This window comes from Polyodon spathula, chromosome 7 (assembly GCF_017654505.1).
Source record: "Polyodon spathula isolate WHYD16114869_AA chromosome 7, ASM1765450v1, whole genome shotgun sequence".
NCBI lineage: Eukaryota > Metazoa > Chordata > Actinopteri > Acipenseriformes > Polyodontidae > Polyodon > Polyodon spathula.
In genome coordinates, this window is record NC_054540.1 from 59,471,648 (window position 1) to 59,484,119 (window position 12,472).

A 12,472-nucleotide genomic window follows, 5' to 3' on the forward strand; every position below is an offset into this window, starting at 1 on the left:
ACCCGGCTTTTGGTATCTGAATGTTTACCCAGCTCTGTTACACTCGAAACCCTAATAGAAAATACATACAGTATGGTGCATATATGACAAGGGTAACTAATAAAATAGTTTCTTACAGTGAAACAAATATAGCACATTAGTACATTAGGTTACTCGTCTGTTTTGAGTGTTAAATCAACAGAGAATGAATGAGATAAATAGGACAGACCAAGTACAACCAGACTTGGTGGTTTTTCAGTCGCTCTGCCCCTCTGTCTAACAAAAGGATGGGCTTACTCCTTGACCACTGGAGCCCTAGTGGTCAAGATGCAGGTCACTCAATGACCCGAACTACCTTGCCAGCTACTAGAAACATCCTGCCAACAACCCCCCAGAGCAATGTAAGATTCCAGTGTCTGGAAATCCACAATTTACACCACTGTTTTAAAATCAACTTTCTTATCAATTCTAAGCACTAATATAATGTTATGGTGAGAGATCTTTCGGTTATTTGTTTGTATTTGATTTCAGTTTGGAACATGCAGATATTGCAAAGCCAGAGTCCAGATGAAAATGTGAGCATTGCTTCCTGGTATGTTATCACTTGGAGCTGCAATCAGACCATGTGACCTGCACATAGCAGGAAGCAGCAGTTTATCTATAGCACTGTATTCATTTTAATAAAGCAAAGAACCAAAAAATAAAAAGCATTATTTAAAAAAGGATGAGCGCACAGACTTGCAGCTTGACAAGCCATGAAACTGAACTTCACTGACCCCAAACTAAAAGGCATTTTAATGTGCCCTGTAAAACTTTAATGGCAGTAATGTTTGTAGTTAAGAGATTTATAACATTACAAAAAGCATACTAATGGACAGAGCTGTGCATGCGTCTTGAGTTTCTTGTTTTACAGCACATTAGAGAAATAAACAGGGGATCATTACAAAGTGTGAGCAGACTTGGGTCTTGTTTGTGTCTGTGACTTAATAGGGTCATTAATGGGAGTGTGAGTGTGTGTGTGTGAGTGTGTGTGCGCGTGCATGTGTCTGTGTGCGTCTGTCTGTGTTTAATTTCACAGTGCTTTTACCAATATTACTGGGACTCAAAACACATCTTGCAGTGATTAATGAACTCCTGTTTTTTAAAGTATGCTAATTTACAGAACTACAGCAGGTATGATTAGTCAACGTTGCCCGAGTTCTGTCTTGTTTCTTGATTTGTAATAAACTTTTTTTTTTTTTTTTAATTCTAATAAATGCTATGGCAATATGGCCCACAGTCTTACCTATATCTATTTTTTTTTTTTTTTTTTTTTGCAAACATCACTCTCTTTATTGTTTTTAGACAATTTTCAAGAAACCACTTTCCAAGTTCTCAGGATCCCAGGATTATGTGGCGTGATTATGTCCCGGGTGTGCAATTATGAGGCAATGCAATTCCACTGTCTCTGAACCATATACAAGCCCTATTTATCACCCCTCACTCTCCTTTCCTTCCAGCAAAACCACTCAACACCCAGAGATTACACTAAATCTAAACCAAGGCAACGCAATTACTCTGGCTCAAACGAAACAACTCCCCAGCACCTCCACAGAAGAGCGATACTGTGGTGCATACACCAGCAATGAAAACTGACAGCTACTGAATCAAATCAGGACATGATCAATCAGAAGTAAATGCAAGAAGAATGTGCAGGTGCTTTCCATAAGGTTTGCACTGCTAGATAAGTATTATTATTATTATTATTATTATTATTATTATTATTATTATTATTATTATTAAAATGTATTTTTCCTGCTACATAAAGCACAAGCAGCTACACAGTATTTGTTTTCTGTGAGCCCACGTCTGAAGGACCCCAAGTGCTTACCTTTCTGTTTGTGGTATTTATAATCCAAATATAGAAAGATAAAAGCAGTCGTCTATCCAGTGCCATCTGGAAATAACACAAGAAACTCACACAAGCAAGAATAGAAGATTTTTAATACAACTAATAACAAGTTCCAAAATGACTCCACCAATTAAGTGCACTAAAAACTTCCTCAGGACCACAAGTTGATCCACGTGCTTGTTAAAAAAGCACAAAGCGAGAGGGGGGTCTGGGGTTGCAGGTAAGTTTAGTGATAACAGGCGTCTAAAAAAGTAACAACATTGTGGTTGGTGTACATTATGAATCAGAACAGGGCTCGACCTGCTTTTCAGGTTCTCAGCCCCCCATCAAGGTCATGTGACCAGACGGAGCTCTGATAAAGCACAGTAACTCCGGGGCTCTGCTTACAGTGAAACTCCCTGGTCCTGTCGTTTTCAATGTAGGAAATGACTTTCTGGCAGAGCACAAAGAGCCCTTGTGCTGTTCAAGACTGTCTACCCCAGTATGATTATACAGAGAGCTAGCTGGCTGGAAAGCAGCCAAGGGCACATTCTCCAGCACCACTCTCAAATCACAGAAAGGGGGGTTTATTGGGAAGAACAACAGTGAATTTCATTTAAAAGTTTATGCACATCATTATTTTTTTTTTAACTGCATGGCACTAAAAACAAGTATTATTATTATTATTATTATTATTATTATTATTATTATTTATTATTATTATTATTACTACATTATTTTATAACTGAAATGTTGAATAAATGCAGAGTTTTTTTCCATATTATTAATAAGAAATCATGAGTTGGTTCATGCATTATTGCATTATATGTTTCTATATAGACAGGGGAGCCCTGGCTGGAATAGAACAGTATTGAAGGTCTTTGGATTTTGAAGAGACTTGGTATGCTAGTACTATAGTATTCCACAGATGCTCCATCTGGATACTGAACTCTGACGGTGTGTGTAGCATTGTCCCAATGGTATAGGCACAGGCCATTGCTTCTTTTTCCTCTGCTACAGGGGCTGTACCTGTAGATTATTGAATCAAGAGAATCAATCGATGAATGCATTTTGCTCCAATTTTTCAAGTCCTCAAATACAATTTTTTTGTTCACCCACATTGAGCTCATTGACAAAAATTCTCTCAGGATGCATTGGGCTTGGAGTTGCTATAGGACGATGCCTCCGGTGTGTGAAGAGGGGAGAGGTAAGGAAGTCTAATACAGGACGATGCCTCCAGTGTGTGAGGAGGGGTGAGGTAAGGAAGTCTGATACAGGATGATGCCTCCAGTGTGTGAGGAGGGGAGAGGTAAGGAAGTCTGATACAGGACGATGCCTCCAGTGTGTGAGGAGGGGAGAGGTAAGGGAGTCTGATCCAGGACGATGCCTCCTGTGTGTGAGGAGGGGAGAGGTAAGGGAGTCTGATCCAGGACGATGCCTCCTGTGTGTGAGGAGGGGAGAGGTAAGGAAGTCTGATACAGGACGATGCCTCCAGTGTGTGAGGAGGGGAGAGGTAAGGGAGTCTGATCCAGGACGATGCCTCCAGTGTGTGAGGAGGGGAGAGGTAAGGGAGTCTGATCCAGGACGATGCCTCCAGTGTGTGAGGAGGGGAGAGGTAAGGGAGTCTGATACAGGACGATGCCTCCAGTGTGTGAGGAGGGGAGAGGTAAGGGAGTCTGATCCAGGACGATGCCTCCTGTGTGTGAGGAGGGGAGAGGTAAGGGAGTCTGATCCAGGACGATGCCTCCTGTGTGTGAGGAGGGGAGAGGTAAGGAAGTCTGATACAGGACGATGCCTCCAGTGTGTGAGGAGGGGAGAGGTAAGGGAGTCTGATCCAGGACGATGCCTCCAGTGTGTGAGGAGGGGAGAGGTAAGGGAGTCTGATCCAGGACGATGCCTCCAGTGTGTGAGGAGGGGAGAGGTAAGGAAGTTTGATACAGGACGATGCCTCCAGTGTGTGAGGAGGGGAGAGGTAAGGAAGTCTGATCCAGGATGATGCCTCCAGTGTGTGAGGAGGGGAGAGGTAAGGGAGTCTGATCCAGGACGATGCCTCCAGTGTGTGAGGAGGGGAGAGGTAAGGAAGTCTGATACAGGACGATGCCTCCAGTGTGTGAGGAGGGGAGAGGTAAGGAAGTCTGATCCAGGATGATGCCTCCAGTGTGTGAGGAGGGGAGAGGTAAGGAAGTTTGATACAGGACGACGCCTCCAGTGTGTGAGGAGGGGAGAGGTAAGGAGTGTGTAAGGAAGTCTGAAACTAACACAGCTCCAGCTCTCCGGGTCAGCATGCCACCACATTAGTGTTCCGACCTCACAGACCGGCTTTCCAATGGCAGTTTTATTTAGCGTCTCCACAGTGAGTTCACATGCCCGCCCCTTTCCACACCCCCTGCTGTCTATTAATGGAAATCCCTGTAATTCCCTGAAAGGGAAAATGATAATAGTGAAGGGTCTGAGAGCAGTCGGGCTTTACACTGTAATCCTGCTACAAAAAGCTTTCCAATGACAACGTGAGCTCCGTTTGCAATCACAAAAAGAGCAACCGAATTGAGATCTCAAAGAAGAACAGAACAATGAAAACAAAGCAGGGCTGCACTTGTCAGCCAGCAGAGCCAATACTGCGCGTCGTTAAACTGAAGAGGCTGAAGAAGAGGTGGCAAGCAAAGGCAAAGAATAACACCCGAAAAGTGAAATGACTCCTTCCACAATAAACGTGCTTCTTAAAGCTCTTTAATTTACAAATGGTCCTTAGATTTATTCAGAAAAAAAAAAAAAAACACACACACACCACCACAGACATTCAATTTGGAGCTTGGAAGTCATTTCAAGTCAGTTAATTGTGTTTTTTTTTGTTCATGCAAAAATCATGCAAATACTGATTTGGAGTAAGAACCCCAGTATGTAAATGTATGTATCTATACTACAGCGTCTTACCCTCCTGTGCACTGTGCCTGTGTTCAAAGATCTGGTTTTATTTGCACAGTGTTTGCTGCCTGTCAGGGTGTTATTTTGAAGTTTTTCCCCTGTAGAGGAATGTTTGTTGATACCAATATCCCATCTTAAAAAGCAGTCTGTATTGTGAAGCATGATGTTCCACACCTTTTTCTTTGTGATAAATCAGGCTGTGTTTACAATACAAACTGCACTACCTTTAGGATTTACATTTCACACTCAACCTACAGTAACAACCAACTGTTCTTGTCAGTAAGCAGCAACATCATGCTGTTCCATGACTACACACGAGGCAGGAGTAAAGCACCCAACTGAGGTGACCCAACAGGAATACGCTGTCTGATATTTCAATACAATACAAGACAGTTTGCTTTTATATCGTGCTCTTCATACAGAGCATCCCAGGGCACTGTACAATACACACTCAAAAAGCCACTGGTCAATCAATCCAGCTCAAGGTGCAACTCGGAGCACACAGTGCCAACAGCGCCTGTAAATATAAAAGCTAATAACCATGAAGAGCCTTCTAGTGCCTACTAAAGTAACCAGATAATCAATATAAAATTAACAGGGGACGGGAGCATTAGCATGACAAGTGACAGAACACACAGGCACACAGACGGACCTTGCTACTCCTGCACTGAAATTAAAATCAAGGACAATATGCAATCCTTGCATTCCACCTCATGCAAGTCGTTCTGTCTCTTGACATGTGCCTCCTGTATAAATGCTACATCAAGCACACAGCATATGGACACACTGAAAAAAAACGACCGTACATGCCTAATTCGATACACTGTTACACTGCCAATGTGTCAGTATTCTTTGTTCACAGTGCTTATATAGTATACACGTGGAAGCTTCTCATCTCTGCTTCCCTCAGCAGTTGGTGACTCTGTGTGACGAGACACACACAAGCTTTGGAAGAAGACCAAAGCCATTGCATTGCTCCGCTCTGGATTTAGCACCCTGATACACAGACAGGATGTAGATCGAGCACATGCAACAGGTCGCTGGATCTCTGCAGAGTACAGGCAGCCCACAGGGGTGCAAACAGTAGATAGATGAGGAGTCCCATTAAACAGGATTGGAGTTGGGGGGAGGAGGTGATAATAGCGACAGGCTGTGGCTAGGGATTCAGAGGAGACAGCACCACTGTAAGGACCAACGGATAGCCTCCTAGTGACTCTGTAGTTCACAGGCTGGTTTTTAATGTGAAGCTTTAGTTGAGGGTGGTTTACAATTGCCCATGCTGGATTAGTAGGGCACAAAGAGGCTGCTTAATCAAGGTGCCTCTGGCTCATCATTCAGTTAGAAAACGAAAGTCTATCCTGAGGTTTACTGTCTGAGCTGAGAATGGCCTGGATCACATTTGACTGTGTATATATATAATGCACTGTGTCTGCAGCTGTTGTAAACCTAGACTGGGTCTTTATAAACTAATTGAATAATAGTCTAGAAACCTGTAAACATACAGTGTGTCCCAATTCTACACAACTGCTAGCCAAAAGATCCCCAGCTGTTTATGGAATTTGCATTACAGACTGCTTACACAGCCCATTCCAGCCCAGGCAATAGAGGGACAGTGAGGGCAGCAACACACAATTACCACTTCAAAACAACGCTTCCAAAGTACCAGCTGAGATTTAAACTGCGCACAGTGTGTTTGTTAAATATGATTTATAACAACCGGATAATTACTGTTTCTCCTGTCTCTCACAGTATAAGACCAGCGTTGTGCTTGAACAAGACACTGAGCTACAGGGTCACCATCTTTCCATATTAACTGACGATGCAGAAAGACTAAATATAACAAGCTCCCTGTTTGCACTTGAATTCAGATACATCACACACATGTGGTACTGTCACTCTGCTGGGGTAAAGTGTGCTCTGTGTGCTGCTAGAATGCAGCTGGAGGTAGACAGGGTTTCAAAAGAAAGGGGTAATGCAACTTCACTGAATGAAGCTCAAGCAGAGTACCTGGAAGGATGAGGAGGTTCTTTACCAATTCTCTTTCTAAAAACACATTTCAGGCTGTGGGATTCTCTAAACTAACATTTCAAAGAATAAAAAACTGCAAAGAAAGTAACAAGTTAAGACTGTAATTATATATAAGCTTTGATTTATATCATGATTTGAATGCACTCAGGCTCCTTGAAGCCAGCCTTGAATTGGGGCTATTTTTGTATTTGAAAGAGCCTTGCAATGGGCTTAGCTAGGAGAACCAACATCCATTTAGAGAATGGTTGAGACTAGCTAGGCAGTTCCCTGCTGAGATTCAACAGGTCACTAGGTCCCAGCCACTACCTAGTGATCAATACAATGACCAGGCTGCTTTACTATTGTATTACTCTGTCTGCCTTCACCACTGGCAGCTGATCTTTCCAAAGGCTGTTCTTCAAAACTGTTGGTCTTGTCATCTGCAGCCTAGATGAGGCGGACATTTAAAAAAAAAAAAAAATGTTCCACTGCACTGGTTGAGCGAGGAGGTGCGTCAGTAAAAAATCAAAAAAGGCAGACGAACAGCAGTGATAGATGCACATGACAAAAATGAAATAGGTAGAAAATGAAGTCTTCCAATGGAATGACATTAACCTACATTTTAGCAGCTTCTGTCAGCACATTACAAATAGCCCGCTGCTATTTAGCTTTGACAAGCAGTCACCGGACAAGACCTGATGGATGTTTGTTCTTTGCAATTTTCTTCTGCACATCAGAGAAGCATTTAAAGTAACCCTTCACCCTGGAAATAGAGCACTGAGACGCAGCCCAGCGATACAGAACTCCCTCTAGGACTAATTCCGTAATTAACAGATAACTGCACATACAGTAGAACGGAATATGGTGTCTAATGCTGGATTTTATTGTTGAAATATAGAAAGATGACACTTCTATATGAAGTCAACAAATGACAGTGATGGATTACAGTGTTTCTCTTATAAAACAACTGAGGTTATTGAAGATGAACCAAACAACTAGATAGAGCACGGGGACCATACATCTCGACACATCAATGCTACAACTATTCTCACACTGTATGAAGAGCGTCAGGTACAGAATGATGTGTAATTAGATGGACAACAGATATGTTTTAAAATATAAACTCTAGAGTGATCTTTATATGATGCAGGGTGATTACCAAGTCTGCTAATTAGTTTAATGTGGTACTGTTCCCTAACATCCCAGGACAATATAAAATGCAGTGAATATAGTGGCTCTATCCCTCACCTGGCACAAAAACTTTAACTCAGGTGTTATTTAAGGACAGTTTTGGATCAGCTTAAATTTTATATTAATTCAAACTTGTTTTGTGAAAAACATTATTTAAATAACTGCATTTTGGGGCTGCTAGGTACAGTATTAAAACTGACGGATGATGAGATGCTGTGAGCTCTGGAGTTTTACCATTTTTCTCATGACTTCTACTCTTACCTTGTACGGCTCTCCAAACAGATTAAACCCAGAGGAGAAGAGATCCTCATCTTGTTGCACTTCCTGAGTGCGTCGTTCCCACTCCTTCTTCTTCAGTGCATTGCGGTCCTGCTCGTAATGGCTGTGAGGACAAGAGCACAAGAGAAAAGGAAGGACTGTAAGAATGATTCCACTTGGTATGCGAGAAATAAAACACAGAGCCTGTTCTTCAAAAGATTTCACAGCGCCCCTTATCGGTGTCTCAGGGGAATTGTTTCTAATGAGAGGCTAAATAATAATCAAGTAGATTAATGCTTGAATACAAATCTAAATGGTTGAATAACAAAATGTGAACGTTAAACAACGTGGGGGACTCCAGTGGCCCTAGCCTATGTAAACAGGCAGCACCACACACTGAAAGGAGAATATTTAGTAATGTAAAAGCCTGCTTGGTCTGGTTCTTGCTGTAACACATCCATTTACCTCTTGAACACATTTTTACTGTCGTAAAGATCTTGCAGTCAGCTCAGCGTAAACCAGTTCCATACAAAGACTGCCTCTGCTAGTCCCTTTGAATTTCAATTTGCAGACAATCTGAAGATCTCTATTGTAATAAGAGAGAACATAAATCCATAGTATTGAACAGACCGGTGATGCCTTAGAGAATGGAAGCCACTTTTAATGGGGGCCTGACTTACTAAGCTTACTAACTTTCATTGAATATCCAGATAGATATTCAGATACAGTTTTCTAGATATTTAAATGATCTTTACTGTTACATGCATCCACCTACTAAACTTTCAGAGTTGGGCATAATTATAATCCACGTCCATAATTATCCGTCAGATGCATTGACAATTGGCCGACAAAGCTGCCACCCACAACCCCAGTGGACAAGCCCTTTAACTGAGGATTCTGGCAATGAAGACATCTGTTGAAGCAGCTTTTAAGTACCTTACACTTCTTTCTCATCATTTTAATGCGAGGTGCACTGGTCCCACTGCCTCTCCGAGATGTCTGGGTTTAATTACTGGCCCCAGTGTGCCGAAAGGCTGATTAGACTGAAGCCTGGACTTGGAGAGAAGTACTAGGGACATTGCCAATCAATCCTGCTCCATCAGCCTCTTCATTTACATAATAAATTATTACCGATTTATATTTAACTCTTTTGCAGTTGAAAATACTCAAACCTGCAACCTTTTATGAACTAATATACTGTACCTTATTACCGGTATTATAAATAAATATGGTACAGCATTAACTGCAACCCTGAGGTGCAAATTGCACACAGAGAGTTAAGCAAACAGATATTTCTAAAGTGGCTGTTAGTTGCTCCATGTTAATTCTGTCCATTTTATGTCACAGATTGATACAGTTTTGCTGACAGATCTCCGTAGCAGTATTTAGTAGTGCCAGTTTGCTGTTTAGGGATCAAACTCTTTGTACTGCCAAAGCCTATATATAACTAAACCAGCAGCACAGCAAATGGCAGTCCACCAAATGAATGACACTAAAGAAAATAATCCCTCATTAATAATTATTGGATGCTATTAGGCAGGAGCACAGTGTCACGCGTCATGCACGTATTGTATCGTGTCCCAAGCACCATGCTCTGCATCACACACTTCAGTGTATTGTCATTCCTGCTCTGCTGTCATTGCCTCTGAACTTGGTGCCACTGACTGTGTGACAGGGAGAAAATCTTGGCCTGTCTGTAAGCTGTCTTTTTGCTCTGAGTCACTCCGGCTCTGTAAACAGACCCAGGATTTTTTGTTTTCAAGAGCACTTCATCCATCACCAAATTTCTGAAAGGAGGATTGGAAAGAAAAAGAAATCGTGGCTGTTTTGGCATGACAGATGATCTCTTAGAAAAGAAATAAATAGGAGAGAGATTGACGGCCCCTCGCAGTAATGACAGCAACATGTCACTTATCTTTATGTCAGCTCGCTTTGCGCACCTAGCAGCCAGACACGACAGGCTGATAGATCAAATTCACACCGGCTGTCATAGACTCCACAGAAGAGCTCTGGTCCCCAAACGCTGTGAACTACCACCTTTATAAAGCTGTGGAGATGATTAAAACCAAAAGAGAAAGTGAAATGAGCCTCGACTTGCACTGACAGCCCCCTGCGTGACATGCGACAGGGACACCAACGTGCACCCAGCCTGCATTCTGTATCACACCAGCGTGCACCCAGCCTGCACTCTGCATCACACCAGCGTGCACCCAGCCTGCATTCTGCTTCACACCAGCGTGCACCCAGCCTGCATTCTGTTTCACACCAGCGTGCACCCAGCCTGCATTCTGCTTCACACCAGCGTGCACCCAGCCTGCATTCTGCTTCACACCAGCGTGCACCCAGCCTGCATTCTGCTTCACACCAGCGTGCACCCAGCCTGCATTCTGCTTCACACCAGCGTGCACCCAGCCTGCATTCTGCTTCACACCAGCGTGCACCCAGCCTGCATTCTGCTTCACACCAGCGGGCACCCAGCCTGCATTCTGCTTCACACCAGCGGGCACCCAGCCTGCATTCTGCTTCACACCAGCGTGCACCCAGCCTGCATTCTGTTTCACACCAGCGTGCACCCAGCCTGCATTCTGTTTCACACCAGCGTGCACCCAGCCTGCATTCTGCTTCACACCAGCGTGCACCCAGCCTGCATTCTGCTTCACACCAGCGTGCACCCAGCCTGCATTCTGCTTCACACCAGCGTGCACCCAGCCTGCATTCTGCTTCACACCAGCGTGCACCCAGCCTGCATTCTGCTTCACACCAGCGTGCACCCAGCCTGCATTCTGCTTCACACCAGCGTGCACCCAGCCTGCATTCTGTTGCACACCAGCGTGCACCCAGCCTGCATTCTATTTGTTCTTGTTTTTTTGGCTGTGTTTTGCATCAGTTAAATTAGACTGCAAATTCCAGATGACAATTTAAATAACAGACTCCCCATTTGCTGCTACATCCCCAACCCATCCCCCACCTTATTCTCTCCCCAACATAACATAAAATAGCCAACATTGAAATCTGCGGTAAACGGAATGAATTTAATCTCGGCTGAGCTCCACTGCACTTGGAAGATAACCAAACAGCTCCAACCAATTTTATTTTTTTTCCATCCTCACCGCTGTGTGGAGTTCCAATGAAAGCCTCACATGGCGAGGTACAATAAGGACCGAACGGCTCCACTATTAGAATTTAACAGTGAACAGCAGTCACAGATTTCTGATTTAAACAGCAATTATTAACGTGAAGCACTGGCTAATTAAAACTACAGCTAAGCATTTAGCCCCTCGCGAGGATTACTTTAGCAGTTTATAATTCTAAGGACCTGATTATCTACTCTATCTCTAAGGCGAAGGTGGACTCTTGTATTATTATTATTATTATTGATTTGACCCACAGAATGGGGAGCAGTGGTGGCTGGAAGGCCTGTCATGACATTCATATTATAATAGTATACTGAAAATGAATTGTGGTTGAAAGCTCTTCTCTTTTAAGCACACAGGTGTTCAGTGTTAGTATGTTTGTGACCGTGCCCGGCTGCAACCCTGACCTATATAACATGCCGATTGCAGCTGCTAGCCTTCCACTCCCAGCAGGAGTTGCTGAAATCAGGAAGGTGCTGTTTCTGTACCAGCTGCAATATTTACCTTCCCTTTACTTTCTGTACTCTCATGTGTTTAACCCTATTTCTGGCTAAGCGAGCAGGAAGGAAGGTAGTTATAAAGCATCAATAAAGACACTTGACACCTGAACTTGCTTTTTCCAGGGTGCCTCGTGTCTGTGTTGTGGATTGTTGTGATTGTCTATTACTGTCCTCATCGGTGTTAGATTACACCAGTGTCATTAGAGAGCAGAGCTGCCCTTTTATAAAATGTACCTGTCTGGTGTCCTTACTCTGCGGTTAAAAAAATCTCTCCTGGTTCAATCAATGCAATTTCCATTTCAGAGAGGAGCATGCTGGACACTATGGGGAACCAACGCAGCGGCAAATTAGGAAGGATTCCTGGCATTGGGTTACACTATGCCACGCTATGCATATTGAAAGAGAACTCCAGACTTCACCCAATTCAGCAAGCAGACCTTGCAATGCACTGTAGCGCCTGTTAATGAATAAAAGAAACTCAGTTCCATTAATGTGTGGAAATGAGTGAGAAAGAGAAGCAACACGCTGTATTATAATTCACACTTGGAAATAACAAGTGGTCTTTTATAATACAGCAGAGACATATCCATTATCTTTAGAACTGATAAGCA

At 43.1% G+C, this 12,472-nt stretch overlaps 1 protein-coding gene across 7 annotated transcripts in view; it reads right to left on the minus strand.

Annotated features, from left to right (window-relative positions):
• aff2 (AF4/FMR2 family, member 2) overlaps positions 1-12,472 on the minus strand; it is a 146,335-nt gene that overhangs the window by 95,851 nt on the left and 38,012 nt on the right. For all 7 annotated transcript variants that reach the window (XM_041256207.1, XM_041256206.1, XM_041256208.1 and 4 more), the window contains exon 2: positions 8,231-8,351. In XM_041256207.1, coding sequence (XP_041112141.1) covers positions 8,231-8,351 — 121 coding nt within the window. The remainder of the gene's footprint in view (positions 1-8,230; positions 8,352-12,472) is intronic.